The sequence below is a fragment of the Phasianus colchicus genome, chromosome 10 (assembly GCF_987193195.1).
Source record: "Phasianus colchicus chromosome 10, bPhaCol1.hap1.1, whole genome shotgun sequence".
Classification (NCBI taxonomy): domain Eukaryota; kingdom Metazoa; phylum Chordata; class Aves; order Galliformes; family Phasianidae; genus Phasianus; species Phasianus colchicus.
Genome location: NC_143445.1, coordinates 15836752 through 15857416, shown reverse-complemented (window position 1 = coordinate 15857416; position 20665 = coordinate 15836752). Strand labels below are relative to the sequence as shown.

The window sequence follows — 20665 nt, the reverse complement described above, 5'->3', positions numbered from 1 at the left end:
AGTAAAATTCACACCGTTTGTTGAGCGGTGGGAAAAACAATAGATGCTCATTTAATCCTACAGGCCTCCACAAAGAGCAGGCTTTGCTATGTTCCAAGGGACAACACCTGGGCTGCACTGCAAGAGGGATTTGCTGGGTGTATCCTCATGCTGGAGTGCTTCACCTACACAAGGAGAGTGCTGTGACTGCATGCTCTGAGTTTCAAATCAGTGGCATTACCAGCACTCCAAAGAGCCTCCTGCACTCTGTCAGTAAGAGGTTTACAGCACAGGGTTTGAGCCGTGTGATGCAGAGGGGGAGGTCAGCCCAGGGCTTCAGCTGAGTGCACCGCTGCTGTTCTGCAGCCTGCCTGGACACCACTGGAAACCACACCATTCATCAGGAAAGAGAGAAGTGCCCTTGAGTTGAGTTAGAGCCTTTTCCTTAGCTACTGTGCGATGTTATTTTGAACACGTGCCATATAATTTGTGCTGTCTGTTGTAACTAATTCTTTACTGCTGGTTCTTATACTTGAGAAACTAATTATGCCTCATATAGCCTTTCCGCCCTGCCTGCTGATAGCAGTGCAGCAAGCAGCCCCAGGGCCTGCCCAACTGCACAGCAGCTGAACTCTTACCTGTCCTTTATGTGATGGCAGGACTCGATACATCCACCTCTCATAGAATGGCCTGGGTTGAAAAGGACCACAATGATCACCTAGTTTCAACCCCCCTGCTACATATGGGCTACCAACCAGCAGACCAGGCTGCCCAGAGCCACATCCAGCCTGGCCTTGAATGCCTGCAGGGATGGGGCATCCACAGCCTCCTTGGGCAACCTGTTCCAGTGCCTCACCACCCTCTGGGTGCGAAGAACTTCCTCCTAGAAGAGAGGAAGTTTTTCACACAGAGCCTCTCAGCCCCTCTCCACTTCTTACACAGCTACAGTACTCAAAAATAATTAAGACTGTGCATGCAGATTAGTGCTTATTAAAAAAAAGATCTGATTAAGATTGAGGTGGGGAAGTGGAAGACTATGGAGAAGTAACTAGAAGTGTATGTAATTCTGAGCACCGCTTAGAAGGGTTTACTGGCAGCAAAAGTTGGACTGTGGGATTTCTTTATTTTTATTTTTCTAAATCAACTCATTAAAATAAGAGTGTTCCAAATGTCATGTATTACTTTGATTGCAACAAGGCTTAGAAACTACAAGCTCAGACTCCACTTTCCCAGCTTCTGTAAAACACAAAGCAAAAAGACCACCCGAGCACCAAGAAGCTGTGAGCAGCACTGCAAGCCTCAGCCTCCATCAGAACCCAACACAAAGCACTCAACAAGCAGTCAGCTTCTCTCCACATTTAGAAAGTAACAAAAAAAGCAAGACCTGAATTTATCAAAGCACCATGCTCTGGTTTAACTCCATTAGCCGAGGAACTGCTGGTATTTATGCATGGGACACATGCATGATCCAAACCACCCAGTAACAGAAGTGTTAACAGGAAAGAAACCAAGTGGGAGCAATGGTCAGATTATAAAGGACACAGTTAGGAGGTAAAACCAAAAAATGCAGCTGCCTACAACTAAAGAGACACTGCTCACTAAGTCACCCAGTCTGGGGAAAGCAACACCGTCCCTCCTCCTCTCCAGACATCTACTGGAACGGCTGCACAGCGCATTTCCACGTGGGTTCTGGTAAGGGTGGAGGCAAGTCTGTGTATCTGAGAACAGCTCTGAACTACTAATGAAACATTAAGCTTTTGTGCTTAATACTGAAACTACAGAGATCATTGGAGTGCCTGCACTGTGAGCCCTCCAGTCTGACATCCCATTACTTGAGCAGAGGGACGCCTCGCTCCTCTCCAAGCCACCCCAAAAACCATAATGAATTTCAGTCAAGACACAGCAACCCAGAAGAGTTTTCTTCAATTATTAAATTTTAGCATGGTTCATTCTTTGCTGTTGTGGCTTTTCAGAATGAATGTTTGGGAAATAACTGCTGTATGAGCCACAATGCACTTCTCAACCTGCTCTATGTTCATCAAGTAATTGCAATTGAACTTCTGGCAGGAACGAGACCTCTTAGTGCAGAATGCTCATATGGTCACTGTAATCTTTCTAAATAAATGCATGCAAGCACTGAGCATACAGAAATTTTACTGAGAGCACATTCAGCTTCTACTCTTTCCGTGAAGAGCTGCTATAAAGGGAACCACAGATACCTTAATGGCAAAGTCATTCAACAGGCAGCAGTAGGCAATTTTTCTCTTCCTTCTCAAAGCCCTTTTTCACTAGTAGCATCTTCCAGAAGCAAGACATAGTGCTCAGCACATAATTACCTTACTAGTCCATTGCCACGCCATTTTTTATATCACATAAATCCACATATCCCCATTTTCTCCTTAAGAAATGGAGACAGCAAGTGGTTTAGGTAATTACAGCTGTCATGGTGGGTCTGACAAATCATTCCTCTGCTCAATATACGCCTCAGGCCACTGGGAAGGCTGTCAAACAATGACATCAGAGTCTGCATTACAACTGGCAAAATGCAACTCCGTTTCCTTTCAAATTTAACTCGGATGGTTTACAGCCATTTCTTTTCCTATTCCATGGTTGAAAACGAGAGTGGAATGAACAAATGGGTCATAATTCAATCCAGATAAAATGGGGATGGATAACGGCTGTTAAATGACGGAGCTTGAACCAAAGAGACACACATCCCTGCCTTGCTAACAAACTTTACACATTATTCATCATCGGTGAGATTTGTAATCTTGAGTCATTTCCTAAACCCCCGAGCTGTAAGGGATGAGCACGAGGAACAGCTGCCTGCCCTCTCTCAGTGCCCAGCTTACCATCAGCACCACCACGGGCACGAGCCATCCCACAGACTGCTGCATCACACACACCAGGAGCTGCCCTCCTGCTCACCCTCCCACACACAGACCACCTCCAGCGTGATTTTATGCCACTTCTAATCCTTACCTCTTATGTGATCATAAACTCCAGCTAGAGTACAAAACAGCCAGGAACTCAGTATTAACTCCACTGCCTGCCCTCAGCAGTGGTTCCAAATGCATGGGGCTTTGGCAGCAGGAAGGCAGCAGCAACCAGAGGCGGCTGAGGCTGTGATATTTCCAGTGAAAAGTTCTGTGATTGAGGCCAGTGATTGCATGAGGAACCTGGTTTTCCCACTGACACATAACAAATCTTCTGTTTATTCCCTTACTGCAGCCAGATGACAAGAAGAAAGAGTTGCACGCAATTTACCCTGAAAACTGTATAGAAACACCATGTAGGAAAAAGCTCAAGTATTTCTTCCTAGCATGCATCAGAAATAAGCACGTGCTTTTTATAACTGGTATTTTTCACAGTTTGATTAAAAAAAAAACAACAAAACAAAACAGTAATTGCTTTCAGGACCCTTGTTGAGCACAGCCCTCTTCCAGGACTCTCTTTTTAGTGTTTGTTCTTTAATTACTTTTAATTTCCTTCTCAGAGAGGTCTGACAAAATATTAATGACAGAAAGAAAAAACAAACAGTCAATTAAAAATTACTGTTCTGCAGCAAAATATACTTATCAAATGTAAGGGTGTTAAAGCATTACAGGAGGTTAGTACTTAAATAAACCCTCACTTTCATAATTTGCTTTCAATCAGAAAGCAAAGCAGTACTGCCTGTCTAGAACTGTGCTCATCACATCCATTTTGTAGGTATTTTGGACTCTTAGCTACTAATGATCTCAATGCAGTCCAGAGCCACCTGAAAACAGGTAAAACAAGGGGGAGGGGGAGGGGGGAAGAATATAAGCTGCTTAAATAAGGTTAAACAAATTGGGGTTTGGTGGAGTAAATACCTCTGGAATCCCAACTCATGCGAAACTATTTATTCTGTTAGTAAATAGAATCAGGAAATGAGTTTATGCAACAAGCAGCTACTGCAGCCTGAGCACTGGAGATAGTACAGCCATCGACTCCTGACCCAAGAAAGATCCCATGGAACACGCCTTTCACAAGGATTTCACATTTCAAAATGCACTTTTTTAGGGCTAATACCCGATTGTATCCTCATGTCACCGACCTCAAAACCTGCACTGGGCACCCAGCTAACCCTGCTCCTCCTGCTGACCGCCTCGGTGGCTCAGCTGTGCCAACACCTCCTTCCAGGCAAGCTTGTTGGTTCTGCTAAGGCTTGGGGCTACGTTGGGTGCCACTTCTAGCAGCATAGTTACATTAATGAGGGATGTGATTCGCTGCCACATCTTGAAGATGGAGGCAATAACAGTGATGTGCAATTATTTTTGTTACTGCAAGAATGGGAATGAGCTGTACCAGTATGACATGACCAGAGAAGCGTCTATTCTGGCACATAAAATTGATTAAGATCTGAATATATATTCTTTCACCTTTATTTTTACAGTTTTGAAGCAATTCCACTGATTTTCGGGAAACACCAAATGTGCTTCAAGTCTCTGCAGCATAGCATGCAAGAAGGCACCGAGTCTTCAGTCTACACTCCACTGGGTTACTGTGGGTGTTTATTACACCTAACACACATCTACGCTTGTTACAGTGTTATTTGTGGCTACTACCAGGTAGCTGCAAGTTTCACAACACAGAGAAATCAACACTGAGAAAGGTGTGGACTAAACCTGTACCTCAGCACCCAGCTGACAACTGAGGGTCAGAAACGCCTTTATGGAGTTTATTCCCTGGCTCAGCCTTCTCCAAAGCAAAAAAGTCACTGAATAAACAGCACTGACAAGAAAAAAGGGTACACAATGAAGTCATCCCCAGCGGTGTTAAAAGCTGACCGTTCAAAGAGGATGTCCCCCCTCACTTAACAAGCTTTGCTTCTTACAACTTAAGAGCAGTTCTCGCTCTTGGTAAGGCTCATTGTGATAATAAGCACACAAAAGTGTACGGCATGCACTGCTGCTTATTAGAATTTAATGCTTCTTGAACAACGACAATGCAAATATTCACCACAATAGATGGGAACCTTGGTGGAAACAAGAATTCCCACAAATTGTTTAAGAGTACAGTAAGTGAATGGCGTTATAAACAAAAAGCCCCAATCTCCCACCAACCTACGGAGCATTCACTGCAGATTAACCCGCTGTGCATCCATTGTGCAGCCGCGCTTGTGGAGAACCCTTCGAGCAGACAAACAGCAGTTTATACCCCGACAAGGAGCTCCGCGTTAGAGAGGTGCTCAAGTCAAACTCACCACGTTTGTCTCGAGGAGCTACAAACCCACACCACGAGCAGCAGAGCAGCAGCAGGTGCCCACAGCTCTGCCTTCAGCGCACCTGACAGCCGGCAGGGCAGGGTAAGGAGCGGGAGATGCGTGCAGGTACGCGCACACCCGCGCAGATATCTGCACACACGTACAGCAAAACAAGAAGTCGGCTGGCAAAAACCACATCCGCGAGCAGAACGCGCCGCAAAAAGCCTCCGGAAAACTCATCCTCGGAAACACCGAATCGGAAGCAGAACGGCCAGCCTTATGGAGGGACCCCCCGCCCCGCCGCCGGCAGACCGCCGACAAGGGCGGGGAGCGGAGCGGAACCGCAGCGGCTCGGGAGGCGGCACGGCATCGCTGATAGCGGCACCGGGCGCCCCGCGCCCCACCGCGCCCCTCCGCCGCTCGGGGCCGGGCACGGCGCTGCGGGGCGCCGCTCCTCCCGTCCCGTCCCGTCCCTCACCGGCTCGGGTGGTGTCGCTGAGGTCGTGGTTGGCGGCGCTGGCCCGCGGGTAATCGCGCAGCTTCCTGCCGCTCAGGCTGAGCGTGCCGCTGGCCGCCGCTTCTTCCAAAGCTCGGTCCAAGGATCGGCTCCACGAGCCGGGGCCCGCGGGGCCGGCCGGAGGAGGACACGTCGCCGCGCTCCCCATCGGCATCGCGGCGGAGCCGCCCTCCGGCGCCGCCAGCACCGCGGCCGCCATTTCCCCCCTCGCAGCGCAGCCCCAGCCGCCCTCCGCCGCTCCGTTCGCGCGACGCCGCGCAGGCGCAGAAGAGCCCGCCGACGGGCGGCGAGAGCGCATGCGCGTGGCTTGACAGGGGGCGCGCGGCGCGCGCGCGCGGCGCAGGGTTTGCCTCCCTCCTCTACCCGGCACCTGGGTAACAAACGGCGGAAAGCGGCTATTTCGGAGCTTTTTTTGTCGGTTGTTTCGGGTAATCCGGTGTGCGAGGGTGCGCACCTGCCCTCGACAACGGCTGCAGCGCCGACAGCACGGAAAAACTCTAGTTTAGCTGCCAGGCGGTACGGAACGCTGCCGCTCAGTGCTCCGTCAGCAGCAAAGAAAGAATAAGGGGAAAAAAACGTGGATTTGTGAGCGAAGTGGGAAAGCACGAGCTGCTGCGTGCTTTCCCATGGCAGCACCGAAGCTTAAAAGGTGCTCGTAATGGACGTATCAGACCTGAGTTCTGGGTGGTGGTACATGAATCCAGGAGTTGGACCTGTTGATCCTTATGGGTCTCTTCCAGCTCATTCTGTGGCTGTGAATAAATGCCAGCTCTGCCCCCAGAACGCAAGGAGCTGCTCAGAATGACGCTGCCACACGGCAGCATTGCTACTGCTTAACGCCCATTTGCCACCAAGCGCTCACTGTAGAAGCTTGCTGCAGCCGCTTATCGGGGTGTTCACACCCATCCTGCAACACAAAGCAGGGATTGCAGGGACTCTGCATTAGTGAGGCACATCACAGCGAAATGAGTACGCAGATAGGGTAAGGCACCTCGTGTGATAACCACACCAAACCACGGGATTTGACAGTGCTGCTCAAAAGCACGTCCCTAATTCTTGTGAAGGCAAGTGAGCTTACACAGCACCACTGCAGTAAGTGATTAATTTCAGGATATGGGCAATGAGTGCACGCCCTCTTTGAATTACACTGCTTACTGTTACCTTCTTCATAACATTTAATAACAATCTGACCATTTACAACTCCTTAAGAAAGATACCAGAACATTCATATAACCAACACATTGCCCAAGCAGTTATAATAGGAACAAGACAGAATGAAACCTTTAACTTTTTTATTTTGGAAAAAAAAAAAAAAATTAACAGCTTCAGAATAGATCAAACTTCTTCAAAAAATACCAAAAGGTACAGTGTAAAGCATATTCTCATTAAATACAAACTGGTATTTTTTTGATGCATTGCATCAATGTTTTGCATCTACGTTGATGCAAAAGGATTTTTTGTTGTTGTTGCATCCTGGCACATGGAAAATGTATACACTGAAACAGAATGAGCGACACCACGTTATCTACTCAAATTCTAACAGTGAGAATTTTCAGAAAAAATCCTATCAGTAATTAAGAAAAAACCACCTTAACACCATTACGCTCGGTTTGTTTCTGCTAAGGTATATTTGTCAACATCAAAAATAAGAGTTTAAGTACTATATAGCATCAAGGATGCATTCTGACTTAAAATTGCTGCATGATGAAAGCTCTTCTACTGTCAATGCTTTTAAACATTGAAGTCCCCAGTAAATGCTAGCGAACATCAAATTTGAGATAAAAATGCAAGGAAACTGGTTTTGTAAGAAACTCAATGTAAACTCTTCAAGAAAAATAAAAGGAATTAAAACCACTCCAAACACCATAAATGTTTATGGATGCAGCAAGCTGACCATTCCTTCACCTGGCTGTACCTAAATTGCATTGCTATAGAACAATATTCAGTTGATCAGATCCTGGGCTGGAAGCAGCTTTATCTGCATGTTCATTCTGAACAGGTGCCTCATCTTTAGGGATGATACAAACCAATATTGGCAATGACTCAGTTGTTACCATCCTGCAGATTCGGACACACAAAGCCAAGCCTCACGTCCACGTGCTCCTGCTTTAATGCTTCACCTACACTGCTGGGCTGCGGGCTTTCTCCCAGCAACATTCCCCACCTTCAGCCAGCTTCAAGATGCCTGACCACTACCGAGCTTTACATCTCACCTCTCTTTGGTATATACAAACAAGCGCCATTAGATCGCATGCTTCTGGCCATTTGCACAAAGCAGAGAAAAGCCTTCAGGGCAAGGTTCGCAAGATAAGGATCCTGTACCTGGGAGGGTAAGGAACTCTACCATACCACTGACCTTCTTGTGAACTGTTACATTTATTCCTATGAAATTACTCAAAAATGTAAGGTTATTGCCTTTAGTTTGAGGAAAAAACCAACAACTTACAAAAGAAAATAGTAAGCAATTGTTCAAGGAAAAAAATAGGAGACAAGACATACTCTATCTACCTGCAGATGATGCTAAAGATGTCCAGGTATTTGTAGTATAAGTTACTTTCATACTGCCTGTGCAGAATCCTTCCTAAGTTATCTGGACCACTTTTAAAGGATAAGAGTAGAACAGTCTCCATCCCGATTTAATATTATGGGTCTCAACTAACAGCTTTATTTGTGAAAAAAAGGATGCAAAACTTTAAGTCTTCAAGAAAGAAAGGAAAAAAAAGTTGAACTTCAAAAGCACAAAGAAGTACAACCAATGCTCCCATGAAAAATGTTGCTACATCACTACCAAAGAATTCACGGACTGAGGCTCAGTGCCAAACTTCAGTCCAGAGGAACGTTCGTAGGCAGTCCCCAACACCATAAAATGGTAGTTGTAATGAAACACTGACACAATCTTTACTATAGCAAAGTGTCAAAGAACAGATACTGAGTACTCTCAAACAAACAAAAAAAAAGCGTTTAACTTCATGTTTATATATTGATTGCAAGATGAACCAAAATCAGTGTTTGTCAACATCTGGGCAACAGAATCTGTTCCAACTGGGTAATGGTGTCATTTTAGCAGAACAGTTTCCATACTTTTCCCCCCTTTCAGGGCAAAATGTCTTTTACTGTTCAAAGTAGAAGTAATAAAGATAGCTATTTCTGACACCACCTTAGCAAGAAGTCTGGAGAATTTCAGTGACTTATGTATTCTTCTGCCCACTTTTATCTCACTTTCTTAGACAGGTGGGATCAGTGCTCGTCCATTTGTCAGGTTAGCCTACTGTTACAAAACGGCTCCCTTTGTTCTGAGACAGCGCAGTTCTTTGTTCCTTCAGGATCCCAAAACGTTCGTTCAGTGTCATCCCTGTCTGGAAAAAAAGAAGTTGAACTTTGTTTAGCCCCTCCTGGCACCACTGAAAAGTCAAGAGCTACCATTTCTTGGAATTCACTCATGATACGCATCGTCAAGACTGACTGTCTCCTCAGAAAAATGTAAAAAAGTTAAACTGAGGACAGACAGACTGAAAAAGGACACTTTACATGCTCACTTCTCCCTACAGATTCTATGCGACTCGCACAAATACAGCTGTTTAAGCGCTATAATGTAGCTTCTCTCCAGTTCATCCAGTTGAGGCTGTAGACTGAAGTCCAGACCAAAAGTTCAAGTAACTGCTCCAGTGCAGTAGCAGACTATTTTTGGCATATTGCTTGTTCACAGAAGAAACAAATCCAGACCCATGTCCTGACCCCACATAGTTTTCCTGCAGATGGCAGTAAGAAGCTGATTACAAGAACAGGCTCATCTTCTGGTCAAGTTCTCCAGCATCCAACCCTCTGTTAGCCAGTAGGAATTCCTTCAAGGACAGCACTATGATTTCTGCATCTAATTACTCATCTTTATTAAAACAGTGAACATTTTCTCATCTTTCAAGTGTTTATGTCATCATACTTGATTTTTTTCTTTTTTCTTCCTTGTTTTAAATACCCCTAGGCACACAGCAAAAGTTGCTCTATAAATTAATTTAGCTTCAGGATTCCATACAGGTTATGCCACCAAATGAAGCTCACCCCTGAATTATACACACTAGTTGATTTAAGAACAGCAGGAATACTAGAAGGCTTTTAGAAACATTTAGTAATTTACATCCCATTTAAAGCACGTGGGCATGTAAGATATAAACCAGAGGAACAGGAACAGTGAGTTCAGGTACTTGCTTGAAGTTGCACAGCAAGTTAGTGGAAGAACTGGAAGTGGAAACAAGAAGTAGTCACTAGTTCCCACTTCTTATCACCAGTGAGTCTAGGAAGAAAGTGCTTGGCTCACTAGATTTGATCTGCATTGAAACTACATCCACACTTAAGGAATGGAACTGCATTTACCTGCTTTCCAACACTATTAATATCAAACTGCAATGGAACCCCTTTGGGAATCTTCTTCTCTTCAGATTGGTCCCTCTTCATCAGAAATGGGGGCACAGGAGTACGAGTTAATCGCAATTTCTGGGAACTGTGAAAGAAGAAGATTAGACAGGACACAACAAACACACGTTTTATGCAATGAAACTGACTGCAGATGGAACTATACTTTTTTTTTTTTTTAAATCAAGCCTCTTGATTAAGCTGGCTAAATAGCTGGAGAGCTCATATTCAAGAAGGCAGAAGTCATGCAGAACTATAAAAGTGAACCATTTCTTATTGTTATCAGAAAGCAAGCGCCTCAAAAGGAAGCAATTTTATCTTTCAATGACAAACCCATTATTCATAGTTAATTATTGTCATAAATTTATAAAATAAAAACTGGTACAGTCTTTCTTACAGACAAAATGCTACAAACACCTTGTGAATCAACAGTAACTTCAATTTCACAAAGACAAATGCAGCAACACTTTTTTTAAACACAGTTCTCCCAGTATCGTTATTGATCAGGCAGAAACAATTACCATCACTCATCATCTAGATGCACATTCATTTTCATTCAGTCACAAAGGGAGCAAAATAGTCACAAAACAGCCTGAAATGGAAGATGCAGACAAGGTGAAAAATCTACCAGTTCACCACTTTTCAACTCCATAAACCAGTCCAAACCCCTGACACGGAGGTGCCTGGTGAAAGCCAGCTGTGATATTACTCAAATACAGCTCAGAAATAATAAAGGGACACTTGGAAGTCTTCACACTAAGCTCTTACTTTGAGGAAAGACTATCTGTAAGGAACTTGTGAAATGGCTCAGGGACAGCAATTTCAGTTATATTGAGAATGTTTGAGAACTATTTTTAAAACTCACATTGGGGTTATAATTGCTCCTGGATTCTCAATGGACACGGTCAGAATCCCTCCACTTGTGGTAGAAGTTCGCCATCTAGTTTGGAAATACAGAAATCACTTACAGAAAAATTAGAGGAATTTCAGTCAGATTATCTCCAAGAGTTCTAAAACTCTTGTTTTTAAAGCTTGCACATTCTTTTTTAACATCAGTCAATAAGACAACCACATGCAGCCTACAATCTTGGTTATTGATTCTTATATCCATGTTATCTAAACTTATCAGGTGAACTCCAGATCCCATGCTGGCAAGGTGTACCAAAGCTGCAGTACTGACTGAAATGTTCACTTTAAGACATTCATGCTCCTTGCCACGGGTAAAGCCAAGTTAGTTTCTACTAGTTAGTAGAAAATCCAAGAGGTGACATACTGCAGTTCAGTGGCATATGCTGCTTACTCAGCCTGCTTTGTTACCAACAGCAAAACTGCAAAGAGCATATCAGGCTGTGAATGATAAGCAGTACGAATGAGTGGCAGATACTAGTCTGTTCCTCAGAAGCTATCACCTTCCCCCTCAATCCTGCAAACACCTTATGCAAACAAACTCCTCCTGGTTAAATTGGAAGACAATTGAGGAAACAACTGAGAAAAGTAGGAGGAGGATCATTGTCATTCAGTTGAGATGCCTACAGGTGAAAAAACAAAAAACAAAAGAACAACCAGAAAAAAAAGTATATTACAAAAACCAGGAGCAGAAATTGGAACTAAATGGAGAACAGCAGTACAAACAAGTAACCATACTGAAATTTTCCAAATGGAATACTTACTGACGAGTTCTCTTTGCTGTCTGATTATCAAGATCTTCTGTTGGCTGCACTTGGGCCTGCACCTAAAATCACATCAATACAGACACTGCATTTGCATACTGTTTCAACCATCATTGCAACAGCTGGAGATAGAGCAGTCAAAAAACAGAAGTTGAAAGCTGTTTGTAAAAGCAGGGCTTTACTTTCAGAGGGACATAAAAATATCTGTCATATTACTTCTGCAAGACATTGGAAGGAGATCACTGTAAGAACACAAAATGTTTTCAACATAATCATTAATAAAATAAGCAATAGAGATGGAAACATCTTTGAGAACTCCCTCAGGAAACACTTTATCAGGTTAAAATGTTAACTCTTCTCTTGCTGTCCTGGTATCATCTGATTATGTGTTACACCTCTTAAGTTCCACCGCTATTTTAAATGAGTTTGGTTTTGTTTTTCTCCTGATCCTGCTCATAATTCTGCAATTCCTGTCAATGGAAGACAGCAACTACCTATAGTCAAAACCATGGCAGATACAGGATGAAGTCACAAACGAAAATTAAGAACACTGCTATCACTCACTGCACTCTCTATTTTCTTGCTTGTATTCAAAATAACTATGACTAGCTTATCTGTATACAAAGGATTTCTTAATCAGGTTCTAAAACGCTGCTCTATCATTTTGCTGAAGGTAACTGTTGAAAGCTGTCATTGAATTCTAACACTTGTAGGATGAAAAGGTAATAGCTTGCAACAGTCCTGAAATAGAGAAGTTCCACACCCTTCAAACAGTTCAGCAACACTGAAACAGGAAGTAAGACTCAATGGGCTACAACAGCTGAAGAGAAGTACATTTCCCCAGAGGAACATGTGCCTCCTTAACAGTTTCTACTGTTTCTGAAGTTTCTACTCAGATTTGATGCTTAAACTTGATTTATTAATATCAGATTACAGGTTAGCTTAGAATATGTGGCACAATACTGTTGTTTTCAGTGATGTGTTGTTACCTTTAATCCTCTTCGAAACAGGAAAGTTGCTTGACGAGTGTCTTTCTGCTGATTTAGTTTGTTTCCAATTCTGGTAAAAGCAGATGGCATGTTATTCCTGTAATATTTAAGAAGGTGGTTATTGAAGGTTTCCTAGATAGACAACATTTCGGAGAGACAACTATGAAGTACATCTGCAGATCTGCCTCCTTGAGGTAGAACATTTCAATTGTGATAAGTTTCTCACTTCCTAGGAAGAAAACATATTCAAAAACGTAGAAATTTCTAGGACTGGACATTACGGACTCACAAAACCATTTAGGTTGGAAAAAACCTTTAAGATCACCAAGTCCACCACCAAACCATTTATGTAAGCACCACACCCACACATCTCTTAGCCTGTACTGAGGGCCATGGTTTAGTGGAGATATATTTATGATAGGTGGACGGTTTGAATAGATGATCTTGGAGGTCTTTACCAACCTTGGTGATTCTATGAAGTGCAGCACCTGTCATCAGGAATCCTACTTCCCTGGTTATTAATTCTGCTTTATTTTGCTTGATATTCTCCAGCACTTTAAACGTTGCTTTTTAGATGGGGGAAAAAAAAAAGAAAAAAAGAAAAAAAGCTGTGTTGATACCTGCAAACAAAGCTTTGTTTACAGTTTCCACAACAGTCACACAGTAAAAATTTCCACTGCAGAAACCAGTTTAGCTGCAGTTTGTAGCAGACATAAATAACTTCTGGTGCAAATAAATCTGCAGTAGCGTCCATGAAACTGAAGGTGGCACCACCTTCCACAAAAGACACAGATATTTAGAAAGTTCACTCAACTGTGGTCGTCACTTTTAAGTAACAACACCCACGGTGGCTGTTTTCACATAGGCTGCCTGCAATGTAAGTGAAAGGAAATACCAGGTCCTCACAAAGGCAGATAATTCCCAAGTATTCTGCCCAGAAATAAATATCTGTCTTTGTATTAAGACCATCTCACACTCAGCCTCCAGCTCTGCTACACTTCATACACATATTAACAGTCTCAACTGTATTACTACTCCCAGTTGTGACCATCTTCTCTTGGCCTCAGCGCTGTCACAAATGAAATTCTTTATGGAAAGCTGTCAAGAAGAATTTGGAAAGCAAACATGGTATTTTACCTCCTGCTTAGAGGGGCAGGTCTCCTGAGGACTGGAATTTGTTTTCTCTGCATTTCAGTTTGCCTTCGCAAGTTTGGTTTCTTTTTCAGGATGGGATAATTCCGTTGTGTGTTCTGAAAAACAAGAAAATAGAATGCAATGGGTATCTGTAATGTATGCACTAACCATTACTTAATAAACCGAAACACGTATAGTGTAACTGTATGTGCTTAAACCATATGGTCACTATCATGTGAAAATCAGAAGACTGAGTTCTGCTATGTACTACTGAAGATATTAGTTGTCTACAAAGTCTAAAATCTCTACTCTTCCCAGCTTTGTCAGATATCATGGTAACTGAGACTACTTCAACTTTTGTTTACAAGCTATATATAGAACACACTCAGCTATGTCCATCTTTCAAAACACACTGTAACTTCTGAAATACCATCTACAGTTTTAAGAGTCATACATTCCCCTCATTAACATGCAAAAAAAAAAAAGCACAGCTTATCAGTTACTTTTATTTTGTCTCCCCATATAACCAACAAAATACATCCTTCATGCACCTTTATAATTGTTATTCTGCACAAAACCAAAAGCAATCCCTGTTCTACAAATCCAGACTATGTGGAGTAAGCAACAAAGCACTGGACGAATGCAGAACAGGAAGCACACAGAGAGAAGTATTTTGCAAAATTCATTTTTATAATAGGCATACACTTAACACGTGCACATCTGTGGGTTCACTGGTTTCTAGCATAGTGACATAAATGACATGAAATCCTATTAAAGGAGCTTTCCTTGTAAAAGCACAGAAATTACGTCTGCACAGAACATCTTTCTGCACTTGAATTTTCATGCCTTGCAATCTAATTAAGCGTTCAAAAGCTTTCAAGCTTTGTCATTACCCATCCCCTTCAAAACATACACCTTGGCCAAGACACCCCCATTTCACAAAACACTGCATCAGATGCTGCATGGTATAGAAGCAGCATTCTGGAATATATTTCAATAGCCTACGTGTTCCATTCCTAAACTGTTCTTACTTTCTGGGGAGTCAGGGTTACACGTAATGCAGTTACACAAACCATTGGAAATGCATTAATTACCTTCTCACTAAGTGGCTGTCTGTTCAGAGGACTAATTCCTTTGTGTGAACCCATTGCTTTCTTGGCTGCCAAGCCAGTTATAACTGCATAAGGGCGTTTCTTCCCTACAATCTTCTTTCTGTGTCCCAAATGATTTTTACCATAACCTGAAAAAAAAAAAGAAAAAAGCAAGGAGTTCAAAAATTCCTACTGCAATAACAATTTTACTGTGTTAAAAAAATGACACGCAGGTGATGCAAGTTATTTGGCTTCAAGTTTTGCAGCGGAAGTTGGGATCTAAACCTAGACAGCAATAACCAGCTTCTCGTGTAGATCTTAATTTTTCTCTCCCTCTGCATTATTTATGTTCAAGATTTGTTACATGACACATCTGCAGGAATAATTATAGTGTCTTTCTGGCATAGGATACTACCAAATACTCCAAAACAGACCTTCATCAAATGCTGAACAACACAAAACCAAAACAAGTAATTCAGCTCCCTGGCCATTCAGCAAATTTTAAATTAACAGTTTAATAAAGAAAATAAGGGGGATGGGTAAGGAACAACTTCCAAGTTTATTTATGTAGATTAGTTGTTCCCTAGTCATGTCTTAAGAATAAAAGATCACAGCAAATAGCCCACAGAGCCATATTAAACAGTATACAAATTACATCATGTTTAAAGTGTTTTCAATTAGAAGTCTGCATGGCAGTCTGGAAAAGACTGAGAAATGACAGCAGCCTTTAGATATAAAAGGCTTGTGAGTCTGAGGTCTGTAGTGTAAACATCTCAAGTCTCCAGTTACAAGGGTTTGGTTAACCCTGTCTGGAGCCATTTAGCTTCATGCTGTGTAAATAGACAGTCCCTCAGTTTTACCCTGAAGTCATCCCCTCTAGAACCCCAGACTGGAAGATAAATTTAGGACTAAGAAGATAGCAAGAGACACATCTAAACTTGATAGATGTGATGTTATGGCATTGATATCACATTTGTGCTTCTTCACATCATGGAAGCCACCATAAGAAGCAAAGCCATTGATCAGAATGTAGCTTGGATAAATTTGGTCTTGAGAAAATTCTATCTAGCCACACTGTGGACAGTTAGCAAACACTTCCCTATGAATTGAAGGGCTGAAAAACAGTTATTTAAGCTGCAAGGGACCTCCCAAGCTTTCTGGACCAAGCTCTGCTCAGTGAAATGACAACTTCAAAGTTAGCTCAGGCTGCACAGGGTTTTGCGTGGTTGCATTCTGTGTATCACCAAGGACAACTTTTATTCAAATGAACAATGCTCTTCTCTCTGTTTCTTCCCACAAGAGCTGAAAAGAGTCCCAGCTCAAGTTCTTTGCCTCCTTCCAGAGAGTCTGGCAGCCACTTTTAAAACCAGAGGGAATTGAATGCCGTTCAACTTTTGCGGTTTCTGCAGTTGTCCACTTCTCAGAGCAACTTCAATGGCAATGGAGCAGCAGTAAATCTGCTTACTGGCTACAAGCAATAACTTAAATGCTCAAAAGAACTGCCTAATGAGACCTTCTGCTCAAAAACAATGTAGGAGAGATTTGCTTCAATGGAAGGAAATGGGTAGAAGGGAATAGTAACTTATTCACAATGTTTCAACACACAAAGGTAGCAATTTTGGAATAAGTTTGCCTTTTTCCTAGAATGAAAGCAGAAAAGGAGAGCAAGTTCTGAGAGATTAAAGTAACTGCCAAGACAGCCGTATTCTGAATTTTGTATTTGAAGCTCATGTTCTTCCTAAAACTCTAAATTGTGATGTTTGCTTGTTTTGTGCCTTTCAGATCACGAACAATTGCATTTGGCAGCTGTGGTTGTAAACAGAAGCTTACATTTGAAAGTCTACCACTTAAACTCACTGTCATCCCACGAATATTCTTACCCTTGGCCTAACTGACGTGAAACACTTTCCTGTACTTCCAAGAATTTACCAAAGATACACAAGTTAATTAACACTGCTCTGCTGTCCTGTCTAAAGCGCAAAACTCCTCTGGAGGCCTGAGCTACATGACATTCCATAGGCTCTGAAGACATATGGATCTAAGTTGTTGAATACGAACTGCTGCTACAACAAACATTAAGCAGTGACAATGAAAACATGGGGATTACTGTGTATGCCCACCAGACTGGTGCATGTGGTCTAAATCAATGCTACTAAGCAAGAAACTGTATGTCCTAACTTAAACACTTCATTAACTGAGGAGGTAACATTCTGCATACAGAATCATGTAGTGCTAAAAGGGTACTTTGCAAAACTCAACAGAAGAAAAAACAGACTTTATTTCTAGCAGATGACAGTCATGTATTGGACACACTGGAATCATTTTCAGAATGACTCCTGTTTATTGAAAAAACTGCAAGTTACTCAGGAAATCTCCAGTAAAGCTGTTCTTGTGCACTTTTCCCCTCTTTACTCCCTGCCTATGCGATTCTTTCCCTGCTGTTGTAATCCACTGTAAAAACACAGGCTGAAGAAGGCTGATATGGTATTTCCTTTGCAACCCATAGTCTTAACAAGAAAAGCGGACTCAAACACTCTTCACTGTCCATTTGTAAACCCCAGAGGCAGTGCTGCAGACTGCAGGTACAGCTATTTTTGTGACTTCCAGCAGCAGAATTCTACCTAGCGTACATAAATATGCTGGCTCTTTTTCACAAAGCTCTAGGGTTTGGCAAGGCATTTCCATTTCCTAATATAAGGGCCTTAGCACAAGCACTCTTTCTATCCATTTCTGAGGGGGGACAAGATATCAACACAATTTCTGAAGCTATATCCATATATCAGAAGGCAAGCAGATCCCTCCTTTAACTGAAAGCATCCATCGAGTGCCTGAGTTCCCTATTGGCATGACAAGTCACAGCATATTGGTTACACCCACCTTTCTGTTGTTGGATCCCCCACTTGGAGCCTGGCATCCTGAATTGCTGAGTTCGATTCTGCTGAATTCCTCTTTTCATTTTGGGGGAATACTGCTTTCTCTCTTCTTTCTTGTTCAGTTTAATTATATCATCTGTTAAAAAAAAAAAAGTAGAAGAGAAAATAATAAAAAAAAAAGATTTCAGGCATTTCAGACACATTTAATATCTAAAGAAAAAACTTGAGCAGATTAAAGTCATGTGAAACAAACTGGTTAATCTTGCAAAGCCAGCACATACAAGTTAAGGTTCCAAAAATATTATCTCTATAAAACATCCAGCCCCTGTTAGTTTTATAGTATCTCTTTCCCCTATTACCTTATGAAATAAGCAGCTGCATACATTCAGAACACCCAAGGTACTTTAAAAGTATGGTATTTACTCAAACATCACATTTTAATCAAACGACTCTGTTAGTTTTTGTATACAATTAAAGAAAAAACCAACCTGCCTCATTCTCACACTTCCTAGATTTCAGACCAAATACCTGTTCAAGACACAGCACTCTCATCTCATGTTACTTAATAAAATCATACTAAGAAAACTGGGGCTATCTTCAAACATTCACTCAGGTTCAGATGATGGGAAAATGATGCAAACAATCACCTTATTTATTACCTTAGGAAACAACACTGAGCAATTTATTAATAGGTTTATGAATGCACGCAAGATAAACTCATGAAAACCTGACAGGTTTGTCTACAGCAAATCACGTCACAGCAGCATGATTTCATCTGCTGATCAGGTTAGCTGGCTCAGGAGACAGCAGTAAAGCAACTAAGTGCTTTGTATCCCATTGAAGTAAAGGTAAGAGAAAAACGGGTTATTTTGCTATAAAAATGAATTAAAAGCTGGAAAACAAAACAAAAGCTTAGAAAAAGGGATGCTGGTACAGGTCATTTAGGGCTGGATTTCTATAGAATCTTCTTTACCAAAGAGATTATCCCTAGAGGAAGGATTGGATGCCCCATCCCTAGAGGTGTTCAAGGCCAGACTGGATGGGGCCCTGTGCAGCCTGGTGTAGTACTAAATGGGAGGTTGGTGGCCCTGACTGTGGCAGAGGGGTTGGAGATTCATGATCCTTGAGGTCCCTTCCAACCCTGGCCATTCTGTGATTCTGTGAACTATCCATTCTATACAACAAATGAAACTATAGCCATCATGTTTTATACAGCTCAAAAAAACTGTCACTGCCAACAGCACTGCTCAAGCAGGAGCACTGCTTGAACTTCGTTCCAGTAATAACGTGGTGCTGAGTCAAACATAAAACCTCCCAACATTTCCAAGTAGAACGTGTGCTTCTTCATATCATTTAACTCCACCCCCACATACCTGCCATCAGCTACCACGCTCAGTGAGCACCGGCCCTTGCTTCACAGCTCATCTGCTCCAACTTAACTCCCATTTTTTGGGAGACAGTTGTTGGTGCACATATACTTGACAGCTTTTAAAATAAAAGAGCTTACTTTTCAGCTATTTTCTTATTTGAGGAAATGAAGGATATTTGGGACATTACGCATTTGTTTGCTAAGACAGACTGGTATTCTCCTATTTTGACTGAGAACAGAGATTTAAAATGACACAGAATAACATAGGAACACCGTCATGCTGGAAGCTCAGCCTCAGAGCACATAACACGCTACCAATGAAAAGTTTAATATTTGGTAGTATATGAGAAAACCCTCAACACGAAGATCTTAAAGTCCCCCAGAATAGCATTATATCAACTTTTTGACACTGTGCCAGATGTGGGACCGCATCTTTGCCTCCAGCCAGCCATAAATTGCAACTCAGAGGCAGGAGACACAAATGAAACTGCTCTCATGCCTTGCAACTGAGCAAGTCAAGGGTCACTGCCACGCAGGAGAGTTTGGTAAACACAACGTCACCACGACAGCACAACGATTCTCTGCCACCTGTTGTCAGTCAACGTCCAGAACACAGAGCAGTGGTAAACTCAAAAGAAAAAGAAGAAAACGTTCCACTTTATGAAAATAGCTAACCAGTGAGAGCTGATGGAGTTATTTCTAGTAACCTTGCTTGGGTATAGAGATTCAGCGTGCTGCTCCATAAGGAGACGCAGAGAAATGCTGCAGTGCTGCTCCACATTCAGAAGAACCCTAACCATCATTTCCCAAATCGTCTCCACCACGGGAACAAAGAGCAACGCCGGACTGCCCACAGCGGGCACACACGCAGTAAGAGGACGCACATAAGGTGACCCACAAAGGCCAGGTCGCCTGGTTTCAGTTTCCCAAGCAGGTCTCTCAGCCCCAACGCAGCAGGGACAGAGCAGCCTGGAGCACACGACCGCAGCTGCTGGTGGCACTGCCGGGCCACCGCACAGCACGGGACACTCGCTTTATCCGTCTGACGGAGCAGCTCCGCCGAGCTCCAGAGGACGCCCGGCAGCTCACCAGCTTCCGACGCCGCCGGCAGCGCGGCTCGACCGGCCGACCCCCGCCCCGCCCACCCCCCACCCAGCGCTCGGATCAGCCGCAGCCCCTCACGCTTCCCCGCGCCGCCCGGCTCACCCAACGACATGTCGATCTTCTCCAGGCTGTCGCTGCTGCCGCTCCGGGTCCCAGCGGCGGCCGAGGATCCGGACGGCAACGCCGCGACCCCGAACCCGCTCATGGCCGCCCGTACGACCACCGCCGTCTCCCCGCGACCGCCTCCAATCGACCGCGAGCGGGACGTGCGCATGCGCAGAGTGCGAACGGCGCATGCGCCGCAA

At 43.1% G+C, this 20665-nt stretch overlaps 2 protein-coding genes across 7 annotated transcripts in view; both read right to left on the bottom strand.

Annotated features, from left to right (window-relative positions):
• The window catches only part of LRCH3 (leucine rich repeats and calponin homology domain containing 3), a 52409-nt gene extending 46426 nt beyond the window's left edge, over positions 1-5983 (bottom strand). For 3 of the 6 annotated variants that reach the window (XM_090147450.1, XM_090147453.1, XM_090147452.1), the window contains exon 1: positions 5685-5983. In XM_090147450.1, the coding sequence (XP_090003576.1) occupies positions 5685-5922 (238 nt within the window). In that variant the 5' untranslated portion in view covers positions 5923-5983. The remainder of the gene's footprint in view (positions 1-5684) is intronic. The other 3 variants (XM_090147451.1, XM_090147454.1, XM_031603466.2) reach the window with 2 other exon arrangements.
• Positions 5984-6998: 1015 nt separating this feature from the next.
• FYTTD1 (forty-two-three domain containing 1) lies at positions 6999-20653 on the bottom strand. The gene is made up of 9 exons (XM_031603461.2): positions 20463-20653; positions 17892-18023; positions 15018-15163; positions 13927-14039; positions 12790-12886; positions 11801-11862; positions 10996-11070; positions 10092-10218; positions 6999-9079 (listed from the first exon to the last, which is right to left on the bottom strand). Exons 1-9 carry the CDS (start codon positions 20632-20634, stop codon positions 8984-8986), a joined length of 1020 nt encoding a protein of 339 aa, XP_031459321.1. The 5' UTR covers positions 20635-20653; the 3' UTR covers positions 6999-8983.
• Positions 20654-20665: the final 12 nt, after the last annotated feature.